Raw genomic sequence first — 27,150 nt, 5'->3', positions numbered from 1 at the left:
AAAAAGATAGGCACTTTTCCAAATGCAGACTTTCTTAGCTGTTGAGCTATCTAATTGCAGGTCTTAGATTTTCTGCCCATTTCTTTTCTTGGGCTTTGGCTTTCCTTTTGTTTGGGTTGTTGCTTTTAGAGGCATAGTCTCTTCTATTATTGAATCTACCTCATGGTATTTGTAGTGAAGAAAAATGGCAATATGTGTGTTTAGTTAAGAATGACAGTCATCCATGATATAGACTAATCTTAGTTCTATCCACACTGCTGTCAACCATCTTTAACTGGATAAATATAGCTGCTAGCAAATGAATCTAAATGCACCAGAAAACAATCCAAATAAAATTTAAAAAATTCATACGTTAAAGAAAACAAACTACTTTTAATCCAAAAATTTGCAAAAACCATTTCAAAACATCCTGGGTTTAAATCAGTTCATACAGCAAGTACACATTGCCTTTCCAGCTCGCATGCTTGCTCTGCTTTTGATTTTCCCTTTTGGCAATTTATTCAGAGCAGAGTTAGTGGATGGAATCTCAGAGGAGAATAAAAGCCAGTGTTTTGAGAACTAATGAACTAATTATCTAAAGCATTATTTACAATGATTATTTACAAGATAATGAGACCCTTTAATTATGTTTGTTCTGCATAGCTAGCCTTTCAATAATTCAGGGTATTGCTGTACAATTTTCTCTATATTTACTTTGCACATTTTTGTTTAGAAAAATGTCACAGCTGTCTGTAATGCACAAATATGGGCCCTCGTTCTGGATATCGATTGTCACATGAGTATCACCTGCTCACTTCAGTTGGAGTAGGAGGCTTTTAGGTTGTTCGGTGTGATGTGAAGGCTGCTTCAGCTTGGTATGAAACAAACTATGGCTGAAATAAAGCTGAGCCTACTAAAGGCCGTTACGTTTTTATAGGAGCACTACTATAGTATTAACATACACGCATTAGTCTTGCAGTGTTTCTGTTAGCATTTACCTTATTGGAGGTGAAGCTTGCCTTGAAGTTTATTTTCATTTTGCGAGTCATGATAATTGTGTTTCAAACAAGTTTTTTTTAAAAGAGCTTTACTCATTTATGTATAAGAAGTTCAGAGCATCATTAGCATTTTAGTAGCTAATAAAACTTTCACCAGTATTTTTCATATGCATCTGTGAACTTGCTGCTAAAATAGACAATTCTGCTTAAGCACATCATTAGCAATGCATAAATAGTATACAGTCCCAGAGGAGATGCATCTTTTGTCCCAGGCTAGACCTTCATCTGGTATACCAGTGAAGCCTTGTTTTGCTGACTGCAGTGATGCAGTGGCTGATGATGTAGCCCTTGATGATTAGAAACTGATGAGAAAAACCTTACTCTCAGAGAGGGTCTGAAGGCTTGGAGTTTCTGTTCCAGTATGGCTGGCCATTTATTTAAATCAACTTTTACAGAAATCTTTCCACTGACTTCAAAAGGTGCTGCAAAGGGTGGCTGATCTCCTACCTACCTTCTGTTCCTTTGAGGCAAATAGACAGCATGAGGAGGAGTATATTTTAATTTTAATGGAGTATATTTAAAATATATAACACAGGACCATTCTACAATATGGTAGCAGTTAAAAGTTCAAAAGGCTTATTAAGCAATATAGTCCTGGGTTTCACATGGTTGCTATGAAATAAAATCTAAAAATAATGCATTTAAATACTGTGGAAGACTACAAGTAATTCTGAATAGACAGCTAAGCGAGCTTCTGAAATAGCCACACATGTACAAACGAGTTGCTTCAATCTAGTTTCTCTGCTGGACTTTTTGTCTGCTCAAGAAGAGGCTTCTACAGCCTCTCTTATTGGAATTCACAGCAATACTCCTGTTAGCTTCAAAGGTACTTGTTTCAGGCCTACCTGCAAAGTATACTTAAACTTGTGATTCCTGAGATGAAAAATTTGTGCATTAATCTATTGTGCCAGTAAGCACAATTCTTATTTAAATCTCCTAATTCCCCACAAACATTTTTCCTTCTGTTAACCACAGAAAGCACATCTTATGCCCTTCTGAAGTGTGTAATACAAGTACAGACTGCAGATGAACGTCAGTAAGAGTATTCACACCATCATTAAACAAGCAATACAGGCATTAGCAAACTTGAATCTTCAGTATGAATCTTTTAATTTGTATCCTGTAGACACCAGCTTTTCAGTCTCAGCTGGACAACCCAAAGTACATTAGATAGAAAGCTCTGTGTGTGCTCAGTAGGAGCAGTCACACTTCTGATTGCTTGCTCTCTTCAACTGAGGCAGGAAGCTTAGATTGAATTTCTCTGTACCAATATTTTGAGAATAACTTCTCTTAATGTGGGTTTTAGCTGTTACTTAAATGTAAGGGTCATAACTGGACATACATGGCTCAGGGGCTTGGTGCCTGACCCATGATTTCAGATAAAGGAAGTGCTTTGCGTGTGGTGTGGTCGACACGCTGGAGGGAAGGGACGTGCCATCCAGAGAGACCTTGATAGGCTGGAGAGGTGGGTCCATGGAAACCTCATGGAGTTCAACAAGGCCAAGGGCAAGGTCCTGCAAATGGGTCAGGGCAATCCCAAGCACAAACACAGGCTGCGTGAGGAGTGGATGGAGAGCAGCCCTGCAGAGAAGGACTTGGGGGTAGTTGTGGATGGAAAACTGACTGTGAGCCAGCAGTGTGCACTCACAGCCCAGAAAGCCAACCGTGTGCTGGGCTGCACCCAGAGCAGTGTGGGCAGCAGGGCGAGGGAGGGGATTGTCCCTCTCTACACTGCTCTCATGAGACCCCACCTGCAGTCCTGTGTCCAGCTCTGGGGGCACCAACATCAGAAGGACACAGACCTGCTCAGGCAGGTCCAGAGGAGGACACAAAAATGATCATGGGGCTGGAGCACCCCCCTGTGAGGACAGGCTGAGAGAGCTGGGGGGTTCAGCTGGAGAAGAGAAGGCTCTGGGGAGACCTTAGAGCGGCCTCCCAGGGCTGAAAGGGGCTGCGGGAAAGGGGGGAGGGACTCTTATCAGGGGTGTAGGGATAGGATGAGGGGTAACGGTTTTAAACTGGCAGAGGGCAGATTTAGATTAGATGTAAGGAAGAGATTCTCCCCTGTGAGGGGGGTGAGGCCCTGGCACAGGTTGCCCAGAGAAGCTGTGGCTGCCCCCTCCCTGGCAGTGTTCCAGGCCAGGTTGGACGGGGCTTTGGGCAACCTGGGCTAGTGGAAGGTGTCCCTGCCCAGGGCAGAGGGTGGGACTAGGTGATCTTTAAAGTCCCTTCCAACTCAAATCATTCTATTAATCTGTGACTTTTCCTTTGGAACTGAATCACTGATTTCCCAGGAAAAACACCTTGTTTCTTTTTTCTTTTTTTAACTTTCAGTTTGCCCATACACTTAAAGAACACTAAATTTCAAATCTCAATGGATTTTTTTATATATAATTTGCAGATATAGTTTCCTTTGACTCTTTTTGATGGATTTTTAAATAGCCTTTTCTAAAATGCTGTTGAAACAGCAGTCCATGAATTCCATGCAGTGAAAGCTAGGCACTAGTTCCTCAGCATATAAATGCATCTCAAATGATTGGGAGCTGTGTATTGTACTCCATTCACTCTTGAGCTCTATCTTAATCAAGGAGAAACGTGATGTTCTGTCTGTACAGAGATTTCTCATGAAATCTGTTCTAGGCTTTTTCATTTCGGATTGGGTCGCTGTGCCTACAGTTCAGAACAAAAGAGAAAGGTAGGTGGAAAGCACCTTTAAATGTCAAAATTTGCAGCCATCAGACTACCCCATTCTGAAACTGTTTGAAATATTAAATGTATGTTTTCAGTTGAAATTTAATTTTAAAATATGGTTAAAGAAAATGCTAGAATATGTTGCTAGATATTGATGCACAGCATTTTGTTTTGCCCAATATGAATCTTTTAGATTGTTGGCCTAAGAAAATTATTTTTACCTCTGTCCCAGTTCTGAATGAGAGGAAAATTACTCCCTTTCTAAAACACTACCGAAAGTGTAAGGTTCACTCTGTCTGTGATATGCTTTTCGCTGGTGCACACTGCCTTGTTCTGTAGATATTACACTCAGCTGTTATAAATACCAAAACAATCTATTGTTACTGGATATAGAACACTTCACTGTTCCCACTGGGTGGAGAATCTCCAAGTGCTGACAGGAAGCTCTCCCAAAAGGAAGGTACGGTGCTGCTGCTTTTAAGAAGTTTGACCTGTTGTCTCACAATATGTACCAAAATTCTGGGAGGCTGTTTACTAAAAGTATTAGCTTCCAAGGTCCAAAAGCACTTTGGCTGCTCCTCCGCAGTAAAACTCCTTAGAGGAAGAAGGAAACTTTGAGCCCTGCTTAATTCTCCTGTGACTAAATATCTTAATTGTCTTTTGAAAAGCCCTGGGAGGAGAAAGGGAAAGGCAATTTCCTCTACAGGTGTGTCAGAATACCCACCCAGCATCTCCAAAGCTTGAATTAAAGATTCAGGACAGATGAATGTTTTGGAGGGGAAGGAGGAAACAAAGGCATATAGAAAGGAAAGAAGGAATATCCAAGTAATATGTCTGCTACCTTGAAGCTGTAACTACTGAAATGGTGCTGGCTGACTTTATTAAAAGTCAGAAGTCTGTAAGCCCGTTTAGGCTTCTCTCTAGAGAGTTTAAATGCTTTCAAGCCACTTTTCCCTCTTTTACAGAAGAAGGCTGTTGGCCACATTCTGGATGATGGCTATTCTGCACTGGATTCCTCCAAGGCAAATCAATCATTTTCAAAAGTGGATAAGCCCTTGACTAAAGAACAAAAGGAAGAAGTGGTGAGTAACCATTTCCAATACAGGACATGCCAGGTTTTGTCCAAAAACTTGCCTGTCTTTTTGAAGGGGTGGGGTTTTAAGCAAGTGTTTAAAAGAAGCATTTTAAAAAATCTTACCATATAGAGGAACTATGTAAAGCCTTGTTAATAAAAAGCTTTATATCATAGGATATGTCTCTAGTAAACAAAATAATTAATTAAAAAATCAAAAATCCTACTCTTTGTTAGTTTAGAAAGTGAGTGGAGATTTTTTTAAGCAGAAAGTACATGGGCAATAAACAAACAAGATCACATCTTCTTTGTGAGCTATAAGGCCATAATATGAACCCATTTCCTCTGGCTACAAAGATGGGGTATTTTGGCTGTGCTGTGGCTGTTATCATGATGATAACTCTATCAAAGAAGAGTTCCTCTAGAGCTTGTGAAACTTTTGACAGCAGGTAAATTTTGGTGCCCTGGTAAGTTTGAAGTGAGTTTGTAGATCCAGTTTTCTGAAAACCAAGATCATAGTCCCAGAAGGCCATGGCTGCTCTTTCAATCTGTCCCTATTTCTTACACTTCTGTTGTGGAAATATTTTTATCCCCACAACAAATAATTCATATTAAGAATTATAGTTTACTATGTGCCTCTAGCTCTCCTGGGTTTGCCACAAGGCATCATAATAATGGTTTATACAAAATATTTGCATGATCTGTCTTCAACTCTATTACCCACATGTGATACCACCATTTGTGGTGAACTGATGATATTGTCCCCGATGCGTACATTTTAGGCACTCATTGTTAAAATAATTGTAGCTCCTTTTCATGTTTGCCTCATAAAAAAAAGTCTCTGCTTTTTAAGCTGCTTACCAAGTGGTACATTTATTTTTGAATAAATTAATTTGCATGCGTGGAAGAGTACATTTAGTCTATTCCTGCAATATAAAGCTATTTCTCACGACGTATTTACACAGTTCCTTAATAGTCACTGATGGCAAGATTTTTTTAAAAAAAAAAGTTCATCTAAAATTAGGTTTAGAACATTATAAGAACTATAACAAGTTTCTAGAAAAGGCTTTCAAAGTGCTTAGCAGAATATTGCGTGATCGTCATTTCTGAAATGAAGTCGGACAGTTGACAGCCTATGTATCAATTTAAGAGGCTAATTTTAGGTTACAGTAATCTTGCCCTGTGCCTGAAGAGCTGATCCACCCTGGAGAGTCACCCACTCTATCTGCCAGGACAAACTCTGAGAAAAGCTCTGATGTGCAGACCCAAAGCGTGACAGCTGGGCACACTTGCGCTCACTTGACTTTGAAGCTATTTATAAGTTTTTGTCAGAGTTCCCATTTATACAGTTTCCCCTAGTGTATTTTTGGGTCTGATTTTCCTTCCAATATGAGGCAAATAAAAGCACAGAACAAATCAGTCTTAGAAATAAAACAGGTAAAATCACAGGACGATAAAATTCAGGAAGTTTTGAAATGTATTTTTAATTACAACTGATGTATATTTTATTTTTAATCCCTATAGATAACAGAATTTACTATAAACTTCAAGTGGGTTTGAAGAAAATACAGGCAAAGTCTATGTTTCCCTGTAATTCAGATTGATTCACATACCCATATCCAAGAGTTGTTTTTACATGATACGTTTGCTTTCTACATTTTTTCTCATCTAAGTTGGTTCGTTGCTAAGCTATAGGCAAGCATGTGCTACGCAGAATGACTCATCGGCTTGTAGGCCAGGATGCTTTTCTTGGTTTTCCATTGAGCATTTTTTTTACCCTACACAGATATAAATAAGTGCCCTTGTTGACTTCCCTATCTTTTAGTACTAGGAAAGTAAATCTGAAATTGTTTTAATTGCCTTAAAATGTTTTATCTGATTAAAGATTCATTGCCATCTGTTATAACCTTAAAAGTTCTGTTCTTACATACTGGTATATATGTAGCGCCACAACACAATATAGTAACGTATAGAAGCAAAATAAAAATTGAACTGAATTGCTGTAAAATAGTGGTTGTTTAAAGAAAAAAAAATGAATATGTATGTAACATTCTCATTAAAATGAATGACTTCATTGCAGTTTGAGAGAAATCTGAGAGCTTTAGGAGGAGGCAGTGAGGTTTCACAAGCCTCACTGGTTTGGAAATGAGAGCTTGGAAAGGAAAAAGGTTTTCCGATTTCTTCCTCTACTCTTGGGAGGTGAGATAAGCTATAAGATCAGGAAGGGAAAAAGAAGGTGTGAGCAAGGCTGGGAAACAGAAGGTCCCTCTGAGCAAGCTTTCAGTTTGTTTTTCCTAGGGGCGGTAGTCTGTGGCGTCAGTGCCAACTGCTGCAGCTGTGAGGACTGCTCCTGTTAGCATCAGCAATGTCTCCCTCCTGCCCTCACCACCACCACTCGCAGTGAGCTGCGCTCACTTTATCTACCCCTGGTTTCAGCCAAGAGTTCATTCAGTTTTATTTCTATTTTTAACATTCTATTTTAATCTGGTTTTATTATGCTGGTACAGTGGTAAATTAAAGAAAAGGTATTAATACTTGTCTGCTGTACCAAGCAGGCTTATATTGATGATCTTATTCAGGGTCCATCAATGACAGGTTTTTGTGGGGTTTTTTAAAACGTCTCATTCATATCCAAACACTTTGGATGAGTATTTCACATGTATAGCAAATTTCTTTGCCTATAGCCCTCTGTGCTCTTCCTTCCTGAGTATGTTTGCATTTCATGGGATATTTGCTACCCCTCCAGTTTCAGTGTTGTCTTAGATATGCTGGGTTCCCACCAGAGGAAGATCAGATGAAAACAGGAAAAATTCAGAGAATATGGGGGAGGGGACATCGTTTTAAATTTTCAGAAGACTTCTGGATTCCTCCCAAGCATCCTGGCCTATGGCAGAAACCATCACGGCTAAAACAGTGACAGATGGTTGGTGTTTGTAGTACGATCAGTTCTAATGACCACCTTTGGTTCACAGACAGTGACTGCAGAACAGCTACATAAAAGGTTTCTTTTCAATTCCAATTTATTAGAGCCAATTTACTTTTTCTTTCTATTTGGGTTGTTTTGTTGTTTTTTCCTCCTACCATCTTCTTCTGGTGGGTAATTAGATAATTTTGAGGGCTGATTAGAGAAAAGAATAGACTCTAAACTTTCTTTTCCGGATACAGCTTCTTGCCTGGTATTGCAAGGTTTAAATTTTATCAGATATGAAGTCCACACCTCAGGTGGTACAAAGTGCCAAGTCATGCTGGCCAAATAGAGACAGCCTGACTCACCATCAGCAGAGAAAGGATGAAAGTAAGGGCAGTGGTGTTTGGAAAAATAGAGATCTCAGTCACTTTGTTTACCCTCTGGGAGCGGTCTTGGTTATCCAAGATTAAATGTTATGTAAAGTAAAAAACCCAGCTGCTTTGCCAGTGCTTATAAACAGCATACAGAGTGAGGGACAACAGGAAACTCCATTGTGAAATGTCCCTTAAACATCCATGAACAGAGGAAAGAGGGATCAACCTTCCTAATGGAGAGTACCGAACTCCCCGGAACTGAGCAATACGGTATGAGGCCAATTCCCTGGCTGCTTTGTGTCGTGTATTTAGGTTTGCAAGTTCTAGGAGACAAGACTGTCTTACACTGAGCATAGCATATTACAAAATTGGCATGTGATTTCAGCATACCTTGAAATTTAAAAGAGGAATCAGTGATAAAATCTCTATCACGATTAAAATGATAGTGCATATTTACTCTGTACCCTGTCATTCTGTATTGGGTAACAGCAGAAGGAACAAAGGTCCTTCTTTGTGTTTCGTTACCCCACTTAATTCCAGGGATGTAGTAGAAAGTGCCCTCTTTTGACTGAGTAATCTGATGAAGCAGTGCCATTTATCATTTTAACTACATGCCACTTATACCCCTGCTGTTTTATCCATCTTCCACATAAACCCAGTATGAGATTCTTCCCGAGATTGACAGACAAAATGTCATGCAAGGAACAAATTGCTCCTAATAATATTACTTATTATTTGGATTGCAGTGGTATCTAGTCTCCCATTCTGTAGCATTAGCACAGTTCACACCATGCTAAGCACTGCACAAACACGGGACTAGTGATGGGGCTCTGCCACAGAGATGTTATGTCCTCTGCTGTTGACTGAATGCCACATCTAATTTGTTCCATTAACCCTCTGGAGCTTCAAGTTTGTACTTTGAAACTCGTGTTTTACCGTGCAAGAACAAATTGATTCAAGACCAACAGAATCACTGAGACACTTTAGATGTGTTGTAATATATTTTAATCAGCTGTTGATTAATTTTGTTCCACAGTCCAAAAAGGGCAACAAGAAAGCAAAGCAAACATCTGACAAGTCTCCACGCTGCAGATCTGAGGGCAGAAGCAAACAGAAAAGTAGCTCAATAAATGTTAAGGAGAGCAAGGTGAGTGTTACGTGCTCTAAAATCTTCCAGTGGCTTTATTGCCAATTGCTGAAACTTCTGTCACGGCATTGACGTGAATCAGAAGTGATTATACGTCGGGTGAAACCACCGTCTGCACCCTCCCCGGCACCTGACACGCTAGGATTTTTCTTATGTTTTGCTTCCCTGATATGTATGTTTTGGTTTTATGGTCCAGCATAAATTAGTTAACGCTGTAGTTTCAGGAGTTATGCGATGTATGTTAACCAGTTATAGGACTACACCATTATGATTTTTTTAACTCTTCTAATTTACAGTGAAAGCAGTAAAGAACTGTAGACACACAATTTAAAATTTTAGTCAACGTCAAGTAATCCCCTAATAAAAAAATTAAACGATGATGTTAAATTCCTTTTGTCACATTTCCAGCATATTTGTTTGCACAGGAGGCTTGTAAAAAAGGGGAGGATCAACACCTTTCCAAAAAGCATTGAGTCTGAGATTGGCATAGAAGAAAGAAGCAGTGAGGATAACCTGAGGAGGCCCTTGTGATCGAGACAGAGCACCCTGTTTATCTACAGAGAAACTGCTTTTCCAATGGCATTGGGGTGCATTAGTGGTAGAGGACTTTATCTGATGTTTACTCTGATTCATTTTTCCTAGTCACTAATGGATTAACTCTCCAGAGCTTTCAATGCTTTTCCCTTCAGTAGATACAAACATGATAAAAATCGCTTTAAAAAAAATCAATAAACACTTAAGTGTTTGGCAACTCTCTGACTTTTTACCGTATCATTTACTCAACAGTTTAATGCTTAATAGAAGAAACTTGCCTGTTAAATATTCATGTGTGGATTTAGCAGATATAACACACCACAGTTTGATTCAGTTTCTCCAGCTCTTTTCATTCATGGCAAAATTAATTGTTTCAGAGCATGGCAATTGTATTTGCTGGAGAGTAACACCTGATTTACTCATTTGAGGTCAGTGTCAGGATCTACTTGTGAGCATCTGCCAGTATTCCAGTACTGGCACAGTAAAGTTGTCATCGTTCAAAATCTGGAGCTTTTTTGCCTTTAAAAATGAAAAGTCAGTTCAAGTCGCCCCCGTTTACACAGCTGTATCTTGTTTACGTTAAGTATGGCCTCCCTCACCCTGAGGGACTGGTTGCTGTGCTGGGGACCTACTTTGATAGAGGAGATGAGGAATGCTGACTCCTCCGGCAGAGGCTGTCCTCTGACAATTAGGTTGTGGTTTTGGAGGATATTTTAAATGCATGTATGGGATGGGGGCCCGTGGCCAGGTGCCGGCAGCTGAGGGGGCCGCAGGCGCCTCTGTGGGGAGAGGCCGGGGCTGAGCCCCTCAGCGAGAGGAAACGCCTCTGAGAAAGGGCAAAACGGTGCATGGGGTGAGGAAAAAAGTGTGAGAAACAGCCCTGAGAGCACCCAGGGCAGGGCAGGGGGAGGAGGAGGAGCTGCAGGCCGGGGGCAGAGAGTCCCCTGCAGACCTGAGGGACAGGTGGCAGGAGCAGAGACCCGGGCTGCGGCCCGCCCGGTAGAGCAGCTGGGAATGAAGGTGGGAAGTTGAGCTTGGGAAAGTTGGGGGGAGAAAGTGATACTTTAATTTTTGTCTTTATTTCTCATGACCCAAACCCATTGTAACGGGAAATAATTTTTCCCCAAGTCAAATCTGTTTTGCCTGTGACAATAAATGGTGCTTTCCCTGTCTTACCTCTCAGCCCATGAGCCTTCTCCTCTTATCTTCTCCCCCCAACCTGTTGAGCGAAAGAGCAGCTTGGTGGGCATCTGACAGCCAGCCAAGGCAAACACATCATACTGCAGTAGAAAGAATTAATATAAATGTTTGAACAATCCAACTTAAAATTTATAATTTGACAGTTATAGCAGTATTTCACGTTGCTGTTAAAATATGAGTAACCTGCTGATATGACTCATTTGGGGACATACTTACATTTTTTGAAATGCATATAACATCCTTCAGGTTGTTTAATACTTGAGAAATTATCTTTTTTTTTTTTTAAATATAGTATCCCACTGCTTCTGTAAAGTCTTCCATTTCATGAAGAGCTGTTGGGAGATGCTTAAAAATTGTGTTATCTCTGATCAGATTTTGATCCTGCTGAACTAACCGTGCATTTTTGTTCAGTATATTACAAATGTAAATAATATTTTAAATTCTCAAATTGTTCTTGAGTATTCATCAAGTTGGAGTATGTTTGTATTAGTGATGTGTATCTGACAAAGTTTTGTTTACAAGGTTCACATTAAGTGACCTGAAATCTGGACATTACACTCCCCTCTCTTATTTTTCACACATATAATACAAAAAACAAAAAAAAAGAGGCCAGAAAAGATAGATGGTACAATAATGTCAGTAGATACAGCTGTTCTTTGGTGATACCACCTCAGACAAATCTCATCTTAGAGGTTTCCAATAGCTACTACTTCAAAATTAAGAGGACCCTGGGTTTTTTAAAAATTATTTGAATATTAGTGTTTGCCACTTTACATGTAAAATATGGCTTGTAATATTTACTGTAGTTTAATGACTATATTTACCCAAGCTTCTAAACCTCTTTATCAACACCAACATGCAATGATGCCATAGGTATGCCCTTGGAGGGTCTGTCCTGGTTCCCTTCATGGAGGGAGTAGGGCTGGGGTTTTGGGTGAGCTTCACTGAACTTCAGCACTGAGGAGGAGCCACATCGTGGGCTGGCAGAGCAAACGCTGAGAGAAAGGGAGCTCCGTCCTGTGAAACTGTAGTTCTGATCAGTTGAAAGTTCCATTTTGTTTTTTCACCTGTGATCAGTGTCTGGGCCTTAATCAAAATGTTGGTTTGAGAAATACGGCATTGAGTGTGTTTCTTTCTCTGACACAAATAGGAGGGGGAAAAAAAAAAACCCACAAAAAGAGAAAATAAGGCAAAATTTCATAAGGAAAATAAGAAAACTTACTTTATAGACTTTGGGGATTGCACATCACAGAGTAATGGACTGAGAATTCCATTGTCATCTCTAAAATTAGGTGTGAAATGCAAGAACAAAATTTAAGCAAAGTGAAACCAAAAATGTTTAACTCTGTGTAGGATTTTACTTATAGCAATCTTAAATTATAATGACAGTTTTCAACCACGTTAATGTTCTTAGCTGAATATGACACAAATTGGGGCAAGTTATTATTTCTGCATTAAAGCTTCACCAAGCCAATCTTACACGTAGACTGTTGAAAAATTAGTAGCACGTTCAAATGATTTACTGGTTGTAAGTGGCAATACTAGGCTGGAAGTGGTATTCATGCAAGCATGGCATAAGAAGGTAGCTTTTTTTTGTCTGCCTTTGTATATTAACTGTGCATAGAATTAACATGGAGGATGCTATGGTTTTTGAAAGGTTTTTCTCGGTGATCACAAAATTAGAGAAAGGTGGCTAAATGTTACAAAAAATGGGATCTGGGTGGCTCATGAGGGTACCCAAACAACTTAATTTCCTGCACAGAATAATACTTATTGTTAATTTTCCATATATTATGATATCTAGACTATTTTATTTTTAAAAAGCCAGAAGAAATAGATTTGGTGTAAGGAAATAGTTACAGGATCACAGAAATAGTTACAATGGTGCTGACTTCTAGGAATGCCTTTTGTTTCAGCAAAATGGCTGTGTATTAAGCAGCAGAACTTCTGTGGATGTCTGGAGGACTGTAAGGCTCTTACACCTAATACCAGTTTGTTTTAACAGTACAGATGGACCCTCCTAATCAAAACTAAATTTATTACATGATGCAGAGTAGCATCTTGCCAAATCAACCTGTGTCACTGGGCTAGGTTCTCATACTGTTGCTGCGGTGGTGTACTATCTTGCTGCACGGGAGACCCTATTGGGACGAGTCAAGGAGTAAGGTAATTAGTGGGTGTAAAGCAAGAAGACTTGGGATATAAAGAGTTGTGAAGGGAGCTTCAGTTTCTTCCACCATTCTCACACAGTAAGTTTGACTGCAGAAGAGCTGATTCCCAGTGAAGGGTTTGCAGCACGGTCAAAGATGCCTTTTGGAATACAGCATCTCTGATGTCGCTGGAGCACAGCTTCCAAGTGAGGTGCACGTTCAGTTGCAAGGGTATTGTCTTAATTAGCTGTGTGATACAATGCTGAGTGAAGGACCAGAAGTAGTGGCTAAGCAGCAGCACTATGTTGCCATCAAGTGGTAAATACATTGATACCTATATAGTTTGAGTGATCATGGCTGTCTGGCATCCACTGAATGAAGAAAAAAAAATATGAAAAGAAATTGTCTGGTTTTCATTGCTTTGTGTTATCCCTGTCTCTTTACTGGTGATTGATCAAGTGGAATTGTCTCTTGCTCACTCTTTGAATGAAAGATCTGAAGACAAAAATTTTCAAATAATGCACTTATGGTATGACTTTTGAAAGAATTTGAATGATACTCTTTCCCACAGACAAAGATTTAGCAAAAATGACATGAAAAATGTATTTTCTCTTTACCAGGATGTCAGCCCTTCAACTTCATTGACACTGTCATCCAATAACACTGCTGTCATCACAAAAACAACTACCAGAACACTTCCTCTAAAGCAGAAAATGCAATTTGTCAATGTTAAGGCCCAGCATCTGCAAAATACCAACAAACAATCCAAAAGTATAAAAGATCTGGAGATCCAACTGCTGCAAGTAGAGTGCGAAGATCTCAAACATCAGCTAGGATGCCTGAGGGTAGGTAAACATCCAGTTTTGTTCTTACTATCTAACTGTGCTGGTAAACAGTTACACTGCAAATAGTTTATTCATAGAGGTCTTAAAACCAAGTAGAAAAAAAGTGGTGTTCTGTTTAGTTTTCATCCAAACTGGTAAGTTTATTGATATTAAATATTTTGTAAATTATCAGAAGAGTTTGGGTCTGAATTCACAGTACATCTGGTTTAGCCTCAGATTAAGACGTTCACTAAGGACGTAACTTGTACTTTGGATTACTGAATGGCATTTCTGTACTCTTTAATTACTATACTAGCATCAAACTCTTCTCAGCATTGTCTTGTACTAATTTTATGCCCTACCAGCAGCATCTCTGAGTCAGTCCTTTGTTACAACAGCATATCATGTAAGAGGAACTTCTTCCATTTCCCAAAGGTTGGAATTGCCTATGTTGTTTTCTACTTCAACCTAACCTGGCTTGACTAATAGCCAGAAGAAGTTTACTAAGCATGAATTATTAGGGTACTGGAAGTGTAGGATATTGTGCTGCTGATGCTACGAAGAGTCATACTGCTTTTTAGGTGGCAGAGGATTATTAAATTAAGCACAAAAAATCACATGCATAAATATAGATATATTGCTATAGCAGATGCTATTGTTTAGTTAGAAAATCAGCTATGACAAATCACGTTACTATCACTGTATATTTGAGAAAACAGAAATTGAAAATTTCTTGTCATGCAGGAAGGGCTAATGGGGCAGAAGCCGGGTGACACAGAGGAGTTACTGAAGCAATCTCAGAAGGAGCTGTTGTGGCTTCAGAGACAGCTGTCCTTTATCTCCACAGGAGGCCCCGTGTGTGTTTTGGCAGCTAGCAAGGTGAGCTCCGTTATTATTTTTTCGGTCTGTCTCGCTGTACAAAGTGGAATTAGGAAGGGAAGGGTTTATCATCATTTTGGCTAGTTTTATTGAAACAATAGATTGCAAGATATAGGTTTCATATTAAGGGTACTAAGAGGAAAAGTCACTTCTTAGGATGTATGTTAAATAATTGTGTCATATAATTCAGAAAGTCTGGAAAGAACATGAAAGTCATTATGGCCTGTGAAAAGTTACACAGTTAAAATGACATTCCATAGAGCCCTATTGTATACAGAAAGATGTCTTATGTTCCATCTCTTTTTTCTAAAGAAAACTATCTATCAGAAGGTAGGATCATTATATCGGATTTGTTATTCTGGGGGGATTTCTTGGTCTGGCATACAGAACTGTAATTCCCTTTCTTCTCTCAGCAGCACTGTTGTATATGCATTCCTAGTTACTAGCAGCCCATCATCAGCATAGCTGCATCCAGCTCTGAACGGGCAAAAATTACTATCAAGCTGTATGCTTGATACGGATATTTGGCCATATATACTACCAAATTAATAATAAACTACTTATGTTAACAATATCCTAACATTTTACAGTTCCAATAAAATATGAGTTCTCACGTGTGGCATAACAAGTTGAATATGTCAAGTTTTGATGACTCAAATTTCTAAAAGTTTACTTGAGATAAAGAATATGTTTTAAAATCCTCATAGCAATGAATCTGTGCTGGTACTTAAAAAAAAATTAGTTGCTATTTTATTCTCAGGGTGACTTAACTTATTCATATGAGTTTCCATTTTTTAAAACAAGATTTCCAGAAAGTTATGATAATTTACATATTTTATACATATGTATAAACACCCACACACACCCATGTACAGACACACATGTTTTAAATCCACATATAAATAAGGGATTAGAAGAGTTGGTTTGGTTCAGTGTAAGACATTAATAATGCCATTTTACAGTGATATGACTTATTTTCAAGTATTGAGTTGGTTTAGCAAATTTTTGGTTTGTTTGTACAACTGCACATAAAGCAACAGATATGTTCATCTAGCCTCCAGCCTAGCCAAGCTAGATTTCCAAAATGTGTCACCTGAAATCTTCTGATATCACTTTGTGTCAGATACTGCAGATCTGTATTTGTTGCTGAAGCACAGTGTGGTAAATGCTCCCATAGTCGTAGTCAGAAGGAATGTTTGGATTTGAACTCATGTAGCTCAACTGAGAGAAGGAGAATCTAACTTGCCAAAATTAGACTTTTTTTAAAAAAAAAAATTATGCCACAAATTGGTTATAAAAGTAAGAGCGCACTTGCTTGGCGATCAAAGCCATAATCTAATCTGGGAAGTAACATATGATCATGAGCAGGAACATCTTTTTTCTCCAAAAATACCAGAGTTTTGTTGTTCCCACTACAATTTTGAGTAATCTGAGGGAAGGTCATTTGGGGCTGAGATTTGCATAAAACAGTGGTCTTGGATACCTTATTTTTAGATGTTGGACTTTTCAATTCAGAAAACTGTAGTCTTTCTAGAATGTGCAAAGGTAGATCTTCAGGGAAGAAAGCACACGTTTGTTATCCATAACCCTTTTTCTCATTTGTTTTTTTATTTTTGCGGTATCACAGAACCAACAATAAGATTTTTAGCTGTTTCATGAGGGACAAATTTTTCAGAAACAATCAGTTACTTTGAAGATCACACTGTGATTCTCTGCACCACACTTTAATTCTGAACCTCAGAAGAGAAATGCTTTTCATCCAAGGTGCTGTGGTACTCAGTGTTGCTAGAAATTTCGGGGGTAATGATCTTAATAAGGCACTTAAATAGATTGATGCTTGGGAACTGGAATATCCAGAAATATAGGCAATGCCATTTTGAAAGGATTCCTTAGCTGTTTAGTAAACATCATGGTTCAAGGTTCAGATTTTATCGTGGACTGGATATCTGGGTAAAACAAAACTTGAGAAAGAGATAATCTGTCAAGTCCCTTTTCCATGGCTCTTAGTACCTTCCAGTGAAACATGTGATGCTGACAGTTCCTGGAGATGAGGGTACTCTTCATGCACTTCAACTTCATAAAGAAATGTTAGGCTTTGAAGGAAATCTGTCATCTTGTGTTAATGCCAAACTTGTTGAAAATTCTTCTCTTCCTCATTATGCCTGTTAGTAAAACTGGGGGTGGGGGGGGAAGACTGATATTTGAAAAGGAACTGTAAATTAATGTGGGGAGACATGAAATGGAAAGAGGTACTTCTGCAGTCACTTCGACAGAATTCGATAAAATAGAGCCTTTAGAGTGCAATATTTCCTTCTCCTGTTAAATACTGAAAGGAAAATTCAGAAGTTCCACTCAACATAATTTCATCTGTTTTCTTGATAATTTAACCTTCATCAGCCTTGAGAATTCAGCTACGTTATAGTGAGTGCACTCCCAAAGCGATCAGATTCTGTAAGTCAGATCATCTCTGCTGGGGGCTAAAAAAGAAAAAAAAAAAAAAAAAAAAAAAGGAGGAAAAAAAATTAAAGCTAGAATTAAAAAAAAAAAAAGATTTATTTAAAATCATTCCCTGTATCTCTCTACAGTGTCTCCCTCTAGCTGCTAGGGAGATGGTCACTGCGTACTTGGAAGTTTTGTGTAAATATATTGTATACGGTTTTCTTGAGAAGAGGAAAGACAGAATGGTTAGGATGCTGCAGGTAATCTGTCTTAATACCCTTCTGCATTTGAGTTTCTAAGCCTTCCATTGGGCAGGCTTGGGAGTGAAAAAAAAAAATTGCAGCTCACATTTACAGTTCATTGGTTCGTGCCAGTAGGCCACAGATGACCTACTGAGAAGATCCTGTGATAGCATTACTTGGAGGTAAAATAAAATCTCCCAACACCCGCCTCCCCCCTTGCCCCCCCCCCCCCCTTGCCCCCCCTGCCCTGAAACACACCCTTATTGTGATCCCACTTGCTGCTTGTCCGCTCCTGTCCGTGCTCCCTGCTGCTGTGTCGGGGTTAATACTGTGTGAAAAAGAAACTGGCAAATAGGGAAAGCCATCTTTGTGTGCGTATGTGTGTGCGAGCACTGCTGTTTCATAGGCTCTGGCAGCTGCTGCATGGCCGATGATGCTTGCTCTCTCTTTTTCACCCTGCCTCCCTGCAGACAACTCATGAATCATTTCTAGCCTGAATACGAGCAGTGCAAACACACCAATGCTGCTGCTGCCGCTGCCGCCGCTGCCGCCTTTCTCTACAAGGTTGTAATTTGACACAGTAGACTGCAGTTCTCTCTCTCGGCAATGATCTTGCTGAACATCGGAAGCACTTGATTTGAAGGTATGCTGAGATTTCACCCTTTCTAAAAATAGCTATTTCTGTTAAATGCTTCACGGACCAAATGAGGGTGGGAGGGCTGAAGATTTGTAGGGGTGTGTGTGGGAGAATCCTCTTTTTAGTTAGCAGTAATGCAGCAGTAACTCTTATTGGAGGCAGACAAACTTTATTATTCTGCTGCAATTTTATGATGCCCTTCACTGGATCTTTTCTTCTAGGTGCTGCTAAGAATAATAAAATGTGTTAGTATCGTGCATGAGTACTAGGTAAAGAGATTAAACTCTTGCTAGATTATTCCATCCTCCCTGCTATTGATGTTTAATCTGATGTCATTTTCCAGTCACTTTTAAGGTTTCAAATATGATAGATACTATATTGACAGGTTTGGTGCCATGTTTCTTTGCTGTATTAGTGTCTGTGGGCAAAGTTAGTAACCATAGTGGCTAGCAGCAGCTCCCCGCCTCCGCCAAGCCCCCAAGCACGGTGCATATTCACAGTATCTATTTGCTTTGCTGATGTACATTGTCATGTCACAGCAAAGTCATCAGTGTGACTACTCTTCCATACAGATATTGTTAATGCAATTATACGTGGTATTTGTGCGGCATCTAACGCTAAATTAGACCAATTGCAAATGAATATCGCATCCTTTTTTGGTAGAAGGGAGAGATCTGCAGCTATATATATGTATGGACACAGTATAGATAGCAGTATTTGTAGCAAGTATGTTATGTATATGAGTATATAGCACAGAATAATAACATTTTATTATGGTATTCATCTAAATATGCATATGCATATAAATACCAGTTCGTTAGTTAGCACGTAGCAGTATGCTGTGCTCAGTATTGTAGGGGATGCTGCAGGGTTTTTTTATTAACATCTTTTCAAAATTAGCTATTGCCTATATCACTGGGCAGAGAAGGTATGCCTTTCCAAGAGTGATGTGGTGGTCAGCATTACAGTTGTACATGGTCTTAGTACAGTTTTAACTGAGAAAATTATAAGTGCATCAAGGCTTTGGTTTTTCTTTTTAGGCTACTGTTGTCTGTTATTTTAGTGGTGAAACACTGACTGGGCTTTTTTGTCCAGTGCAGGTAGTGATGCAGAGTTTATATATAAAATAACTCAGCAGAATAACTTATGAGTCTTTACAATGCATCTAGTAAATACAGAGTCTGCTCCTTAAGTGATTGGATGTATTTTGAAGAAATATCTAAAATCAAAGCCATTGATCTTGACTTTAAGAATTGCACCAAGTATGCTGAGACAGGGAAAGAATACTATGATTGCCATCATCAAAATGCAAATAAGGACTCTTGCTTAGCAAGATAGAAGAGCTGCCTTAAGAAAACAGCATGAAATATTAAAAACAGACCAAGCTGTACAGTGGAAATTAAAGCATCTCCATAAATTCAATACAATAAAAAATATCAGTATACATGAACTGTTACGAAAGTTACTCGAGTCACTTTATATTTCAGCTTTTTTGATGAGGAGGTGTTACGTTTTTATTAGTGGAAGGCTTTCAAGTCTATGCAGCTGACAAATGAGGAAGGCAATTGAGATCAAATCTTACAGATGTCAGCCAGTATTCACCACTGTAGACATCTTTTGAAATACATCAGCATTACTTCTAGTACCTTAAAGGAGGGTGTTGGATCTTTTTTAGGGAACTGATATTTTTGTTAAAGAGATCTGGTGGTCCTGAACAGTATCTTTGTGCATATTACTTTCTTTTTAATAGGAACAAGACCTACTCTAAATGAAACTAGTCAAGTGGTCATGCTGCCTGCAGAGTAGAGAGCAACCCTGATTTTTCATAGCTATATATCTGAATGGGTTCCAGCCTACTGACATACAGCATGACTGTGTACTAGAGTGATCAGAGTACAGTGCTGTTACATACAACTTTATATATTTGGGTGTACCTGGGAGCACCTTTTTTAAAATTTAATGTGTTGGATTTTCTAGAATTATAACCAAATTACAGCTTTAAAATGGCACATGGTTTTTAGGGGTAGGAAAAGTGAGATGGAACAAAATACGGGACAGTGCAGTGCCACAGATTTCTGCATGGAAATGATCTGAATAGCTGATACATGCTAGTTCACTTAGCTGACAGTTGCAAGCTCAGAAATCTTAAGCATCTCTGTGTGTGGGCAATCTTGTACTGATACAAGCTAGGTATGTACTTTTTCATATATACAAAATACGTACCTCTTTGAACATCAGCTCATTCTATTTTAGATATGTGTTAGATGTGCATACTCACTGTAGTTTCGATGGGTGTGTGATATTGAGTATGAAATTAATGTATAAGCACAACAGTGTTTGTTCTGGTAAGAGCTTATCACAAAAGTCCGAGCCTTTCTGGATTGCCAGGAGTAGAAATAAGATGCCTGGATAATTGGTATCCTCTGGGTTTTCCTTTATGTGTGTCAAATTCCCCACCAAATATCAAAATTAAATGTTGAAAATCACACTGACTTTATTCTGAAATAAGAAACCAGTTGTTCATGCATCATTGTCCTGTCCTTTCAATATTTATGTTGAATGAAGTATGGTTTGAGAGTCAAGGCTGTTTTTCATTTAATTGAAATTGTTATAGGCCTGCGTCGCTGCTACAAAATATGTCAGAGTAACTGACTGTTGATGTTCTAAGCTGACTGTCCACCACAGAGGAGGTTTGTTATGAAGCATCGCTGACAGCAGCATTTACCCGTTGCCATTAGAATTGAAAAATATATGCCAATACCACGATTAAAGATAGAATTGGAATGCAGCCACGGTGCTGGAAAAATGCAGCTTCTTCAAAGCAACATGTCATAAAACTAGTTTCTGTTCACCAGTGAAAAAGAGGGCTTTTGTCAGGCTTATTTGCAGAGTGGGCTCTTGATAAATGGCAGTGATAACATTGCCCTGGGAGAGCAGCTAATGGTCATCTGGAGCAGCTGGTTGACACTGAAGTTGGAATGTGATCACTGAGGGTTTCTTTGCCAACTGTAAGCATCCTGTTAAATAACATGTTGTAGTCATGTTAATTCTGTAAAGTATGATTGTAAAGCCACCTGTGGTTGGCATTTTGGTGAGGAATTGAATGGCTTATAGGACTGTGGCTCAACACTTTGGCTTGTGCTGGTGACATGGCACTTGATAAGGAAATCAGTGTGGCTTCCAGCTCTGCCACAGATTTTGTGAATGGCCCTGGGCAAAGCACTTTGTATCTCTTGGGCTCTGTTCTCTTTTGGTAAGTAGGAATAATAATGAACCCTTTCCACTACATTCTACTTATTTTATCTGTTTAGAACTCGAGATCTTCAGACCAAAGACTGTTTTCTCCACAGGGGTGCTAAATCCCAGTGGAGGCTGCTAGATGCTACTTATAAATCACTTGACAGTCTGCATTGTATGTTGTTCATCTATCGAAAAACATTTCCAAGTGTCAGAAGAATCTGAATTGATTCCAAGCTTTTTGGAATTGCATTTGACTCGCTAAACTTTGTATTGTGCTCATGGGTATGTTCAGTTTGGAGTGAAGAGACCAGTTTCCCTGATGGTGGCAATGGTTTGGTAGAAGCATTTACAGTGCAGAAGTCAGGAGGGAGGAAGTGGGACTGTAGGTCTGTTTTGGTTTTTTTTTTTTTATTAAATTGTCATAAAGTTTAATATTTTCTGTATTACAAGCAGTATAACACTTGGTTTCTAAGGTAATAAGTTGGCAATTACTATGCCAAATGTTTGATGTTGGTTAGCAAGCAGCAGCAGTGCACAATATTACTGTGAGGAATCAAGGGGAGGGCACTGCGAATATAGTGTTATGGCACAGTCTCTCTGTTCTCATCTAATGACAGAAACTATCTTCCATTTTTTTCTTTAAAGATCATCCTGTAACAAGCTCTTCAGTGTGCTGCCTTCCTTAAGGCCTGATCTGAGCACAGTGGGCTGATGGGCAGTCAGCAAATGCACCCCTTTCCTTCCACGCTCCACTTCCACTGGGACTAGAGTCATTTTTTTTTAAAAATTTTTTTTTTTCTGAGAAGCATAAATAATTTTTAGAGACAGCTTCAATTAAGTTTTTACACTGGATGTGTGGGGAAAAAAATGACAATAATACCCCCTCTTGCCAATTTTGGAAGAAAAATAAGCCCTTTTTGAGCCAGGTTAACTTGTTTAGGGTTGGCTTAGAAAAATCCTAAATCAAGACTAAATTCCTCCAAAACCAGGAATTTATTCCAGCAGTTCACCATTTCAGCTCCTCTATTTTCTTCTTATACAGTTAAATTATGTTATTTGTTACTCCTGTATGGAATATCATGATGACTTCACTGACATGGAAAGTGCATCTTTAGTAAGTCCAACTTACAAATTTTCTCTGATATTAATCAATAGGGACTGTGGCAGATTCATGCCAGTTTACACCAGGAGGAATAGCTCAGCAAAGTGTCTCTGGGAGTGTGCTGATGGGCTAAACTCTTACTGAAGGTGGATAGAGATGTTGGTGCTTAGAATTCAGCTGGATGAAGCTCACAGTTGTCAGTATAACAAGCAAAATGTGGTTGGATCTGTCCGCTGTTTACTGCATTTTCCCTCTTCTGTGACAGTCACAGTTTTACCTATTTGTTAAAACCTCCTTTCTGTTCTCCCCGCTTCCCTGCCCTCAGTTCTGCATGTGGTTTAGAACATTAAGAATATTCTGTCAGTTCTGGGAGTGTATTTTCTTCCTTTCTCTCTTGTTTACTGCTTGCTAATTAAATTTTGTAGGTGGCAGTTTGAAATCTTAGTGGGACGTGTCATGTGACTGCTAATGCTCTGCAGATCTCTATTACATAACCTTTAAGTAGTTTGGGAAAATGTGCTTGTGTCATACTGGGCCTGACATAAGGCTCTGTCTGAAGCCAACAGTCTGATCAGGTTTTTTATGTACAATGACTGTAGAAATCTTGTGGATGGTTTGTTCTGGCACAAGATTTATGACCTCGGTTGTGAGGCCAATTGTCTTATTTCCCTGAAATGCTTTGCAGTCTGCACTGTCTGCCTTTCCTGCAGGGTAGAAGAGGGGAGGGGTTAGATTTAAACACTCTGACTTGCCAGGTAATGATCAAATGAATATTAAATGCAGTATGCTAGGATCCCTTCTGTTTTCCTAATAGGTTTGTTCATTTTAGTTTTGAAGTGACCAGAGTACAGAACAAACATAGAAAACCTCCCAGTCTGTCCCCCCCCTCACCCCTTCACCTCCTACGGGTATTAATTGGACTCTGGTGCATTATGCAAAATGAAAACATAAATCAGTACAGAAGTTTAAAAAAATGCTGTGTAGGGATGATCAATTTTTAATGCATGGTAATTCATTAGGTTGCTGTTTTGCAAAAGGAGCACTTTTATAATGACAGCAATGTATCCACTCATAGAATAATAGCTCCTCTCACTTTTTCTGAACCAGGACCATCTTTTGGTCCCACTTCACATACAGTTTCATATATCTGTTGCCCAAAACATATTTATCAACTATTCAATGCAGCTTAAGCACCTGAAGAAAGTAAATCTCAGTTTGGTTTCCTGGCCAGGGTATGGGCCTTGGAGGCTGGGTCTTGTTTGTGGCTCTGACATCTGACATGCTGTGTGTTCTCAAGTAGATCACAGGAGATCTTTCTGCCTCAGTTTCTTTATCTGCTGGGAAGGTTCAGTGACAGTGATCTGCTGTAGCTTTCCAACAAAAGTTGCAGCTAGAAATTAGAACAACTAGATAAAATTTTGGGTGGGTTTTTTTTTAATGAAGTCAGATTTTCTGGTTTATAATTTCTTACTGAAATCCACAATTATGAACTTGCATCCTGTTCTAGAGTAGCCCTAGGTTGTAATAGCAATTATCAGTAAAAGCTCTTTACAAACTGCTTAAGAATGATGGTTGTTATCATTCTGTCCATTTTGCAGATGAGAAATTTTCAATGTGCTTCAGGTTTGTTTAACCAAGATCATTTAGCAGAGTCAATGCAAATCTATGGATATTGTTTGCAGAGTCCTGTCCAACATGTTATCTATTGTATTGCTTCTCTTAATTAAATGCTGTGTAAAGGGGGGGGGGGGGGGGGGGAATATTGATTTTCTAAAAACAGGCTTTCTTTTGTTTCACTGTAACTGACTGCCTATGTGCTCCTCACAGTAGGAGTTTGTGAGTGTATTAATTTTTTTTAAAAATCCCTGCTATCATAAATCGTGGTGGCTATAGTCAGTTTGTCTATTCTAATGGCTGCCTGCTTACCTACTGGGTATACTGAAACTACAACAGTTTCATTGCTGGAAGGGGTCTCTGTTGCTCAGGAGTCTTAAATCATCTATACAAATGTATATACCATACATTCCCTGCCATTCGGTAGCTTTGGCTTATTTGAAGATTAAGTGGGTACAGCTGATGCTGCTGGGTTATCATAGTTGTTGGCTGCTGGATGAATTCGGATGAGAACAAAGAAGCAACTGTAAAGTAGTTTTGTGTTTGTGTGGTAGGGCAGATGGGTACAGCAAATGCTTTTGTATTTTAAAGGAAACCTGTCTTAAGGCAGCTGTTTCTGTTAATAACATGCATAGATGAGCTCTTCAGGATCTGGACCTCTTCCAGTTAATGTGCTTTACAGTCATAGAGTGGGAAGAGAGATGTCACCCTGGCAAACTCCATCCTGAATTGTTTCAGGGTGCAGCAAGTGGCTGACTTGAACAAATGAAGGTATGAAGCATGAAGATTTACAGTAGAAGATCTTTTCTTGCGTTATCAGCAATAATCCAATGTCTGTCTTATCTGAGCTGTCTGTGCTCTGTGGTACCTTGCCAGTGATGAGTGTTCATGAGCAGCAGCTGTGATGGTCTTTCCTTGAGGACTCCTACCAGGGAGGAAATACAAGCATGGATTTTATGAGCTTTTGAGTAACATCCTGTCTAAACACTGTTGATAGGGGAGAGGGGATTTGGAAGGAAGGGTAGATACTTCGCGTCATACCAACTGTCATAGCTCTGAGGGCTCAAATGGACTTAAGCTTATTTCCTACAATAGTGGTAGGTCACACCTTTTTTTCATCGTTCCAAAAGGGGAAGTATTTCATGCAGCCAGAGTAAAACAACCCTGCTGAGTGACTTCTTCGTAGATATTGATCCCAGCTTTGGGATGCAAATGAAAGTTTTGCCAGCTTTGATATTTATAGATACTAATTATCATAAACTGTAAGCCTTATTGCTTAGATTGAAATCTTTCTAGGTTTCCTTTTGGAAAACTTATATTTAATTTCAGTAAATACAGTTAAAAGGCAATAAAGTATGAAGAGCTCCAAGCTGCTGATATTTCTATGATCTAATGGTAGAAGTTTTGTAAATACCTTTTTTTTTTTTTTTCTTGATACATAGATTATGGAAATCGTCTTACAATAAGACAGAACAATTTAGAAAACAGAACAAGACAGGAAAAGCTGTCTATGATGATGAGAGCTAAAAAAATTGTAGTGAATGAGATGATTGTACTGCTGACACCAATGGTGTAATGCACTTGTGCCTACAGGGCTCGGGTGGTTTTACTGATTCTTTGTGAAAAACTGCTCTGAGCAGAGAGCAGTAAACATTACTGTAAACATAATATTTGTGTACTGTAAATAAATAAATACATTTCATTAAACATAGCTGTCTACGTTGATGCAACAAGTGTGTGACACTAAAAGTGACACTGAACAACTGGATCATTTCCTATTTCTGATCTGCGGGAAGAGCTGCTGGCCAGGGCTTGAGTATCAGCCTCGTTGAATGAGCTACTGAACATTTCTTAAAGAACTGTCAGTCCAAAGATACAATTGGACACAGCAGAGTGATGCAGCATTTGAGGGAGCACAAAGGAAAAGCCGCCTTCTTCCCCCTTACCCCACTTTTTAGCCACTTTCTGATGTCTCCTCTTTCCCCTCTCTCCCCATATTCTGGTTTATGTAACTAAAATTTAGTCTGTTAGGTAAAAAGTACTAGCACATTTAGACAAAGTGTTGTTGATTTTTAATATAATTTTATTTTAATAGCATGTAACAGACTGTGCTGCTATTGAAAAGGATATTTTCTCAGCTCTGATTTCCTGTAACTAAGTAACAAGAAATTTTCCCTAACGTTGACTGAGTTATACTGTGATGTGTGGATGGAACTGGACTGTAGTTGAATTGGAAGGAATGTTAAGCCCTGTGTGCTTTTGTGTTTTGTTAGTATTTGTTCTATCTCATTCCAGGCCCTGTAGGAGACTAGAGATTGTACTACAGGAATTTACTGTGGTTTTCTTATGCCTTATTCTTAAGCATCTGACAGCCAATTTTGCCTGGCCTGTATGGATCTGGGATCTGATCTAGTATGACCATTTCTATCCCTTTTCCTTACAATCCCAAAGAATGACTGTTAGAAAAGAATCTGGTGTACATTACTGTTTGAATAGGGTTTGTAGGTTTTGTTTTTGTTTGGGTTCTGGGTGTTGGGTTTGTTTTGTTTTTGGTTTTTTTTTTAATGGGAGAAATTATTTAGCCACAATAAGAGAAAACCAAAGTCAGAGATTAATTTTTCAGTTGACTTTATTTCAAGAGCTGGAGGTAGTCGATTTGTGGCTCTGGAGAGGTTATAATGCCACGGTTAGTTTTAGTTCCTTCACCTACAAGAAATTACTGTTTGAAAGATAAAATGTCATGCAACCCCTTAGGAGAAATTATTAATAATATATGCATTTTATTCTGCAAAGGAGAGAGGTCTTTTGTACACAAGGAAAGGTGTCTGGAGAAAAGCATTCCCTTGCACTGGTGTTCTTTTTGAGTTTAGACCAGCCTAGTTTGCCTACTTTGTAGCTCTGTGCACTGATTCTTTGTAGAAGTTAGATCAAATGCTGTAGGATTTCCCAGGCAACTGAATGAGGAAAGAAGTGAAGAGACTTAAAAAAACCCCAGTGAGAATGTAGAGTGAAAGATGAAGGAAGGAAGGAAGGTAAATAAGAAATTTTGATCATAAACCT

General features: G+C 39.0%; 1 protein-coding gene across 1 annotated transcript in view; it reads left to right on the top strand.

Moving 5' to 3' along the window:
- LOC141967594 (uncharacterized) overlaps nt 1-27,150 on the top strand; it is a 111,641-nt gene that overhangs the window by 865 nt on the left and 83,626 nt on the right. Inside the window, exons 2-5 of the mRNA XM_074921549.1 lie at nt 4,694-4,810; nt 9,119-9,229; nt 13,734-13,958; nt 14,682-14,816. Of these exons, the coding sequence (XP_074777650.1) occupies nt 4,694-4,810; nt 9,119-9,229; nt 13,734-13,958; nt 14,682-14,816 (588 nt within the window). The remainder of the gene's footprint in view (nt 1-4,693; nt 4,811-9,118; nt 9,230-13,733; nt 13,959-14,681; nt 14,817-27,150) is intronic.

This window comes from Athene noctua, chromosome 17 (assembly GCF_965140245.1).
Source record: "Athene noctua chromosome 17, bAthNoc1.hap1.1, whole genome shotgun sequence".
Lineage (NCBI taxonomy): Eukaryota > Metazoa > Chordata > Aves > Strigiformes > Strigidae > Athene > Athene noctua.
This window is presented reverse-complemented; position numbering and strand designations above follow the sequence as displayed.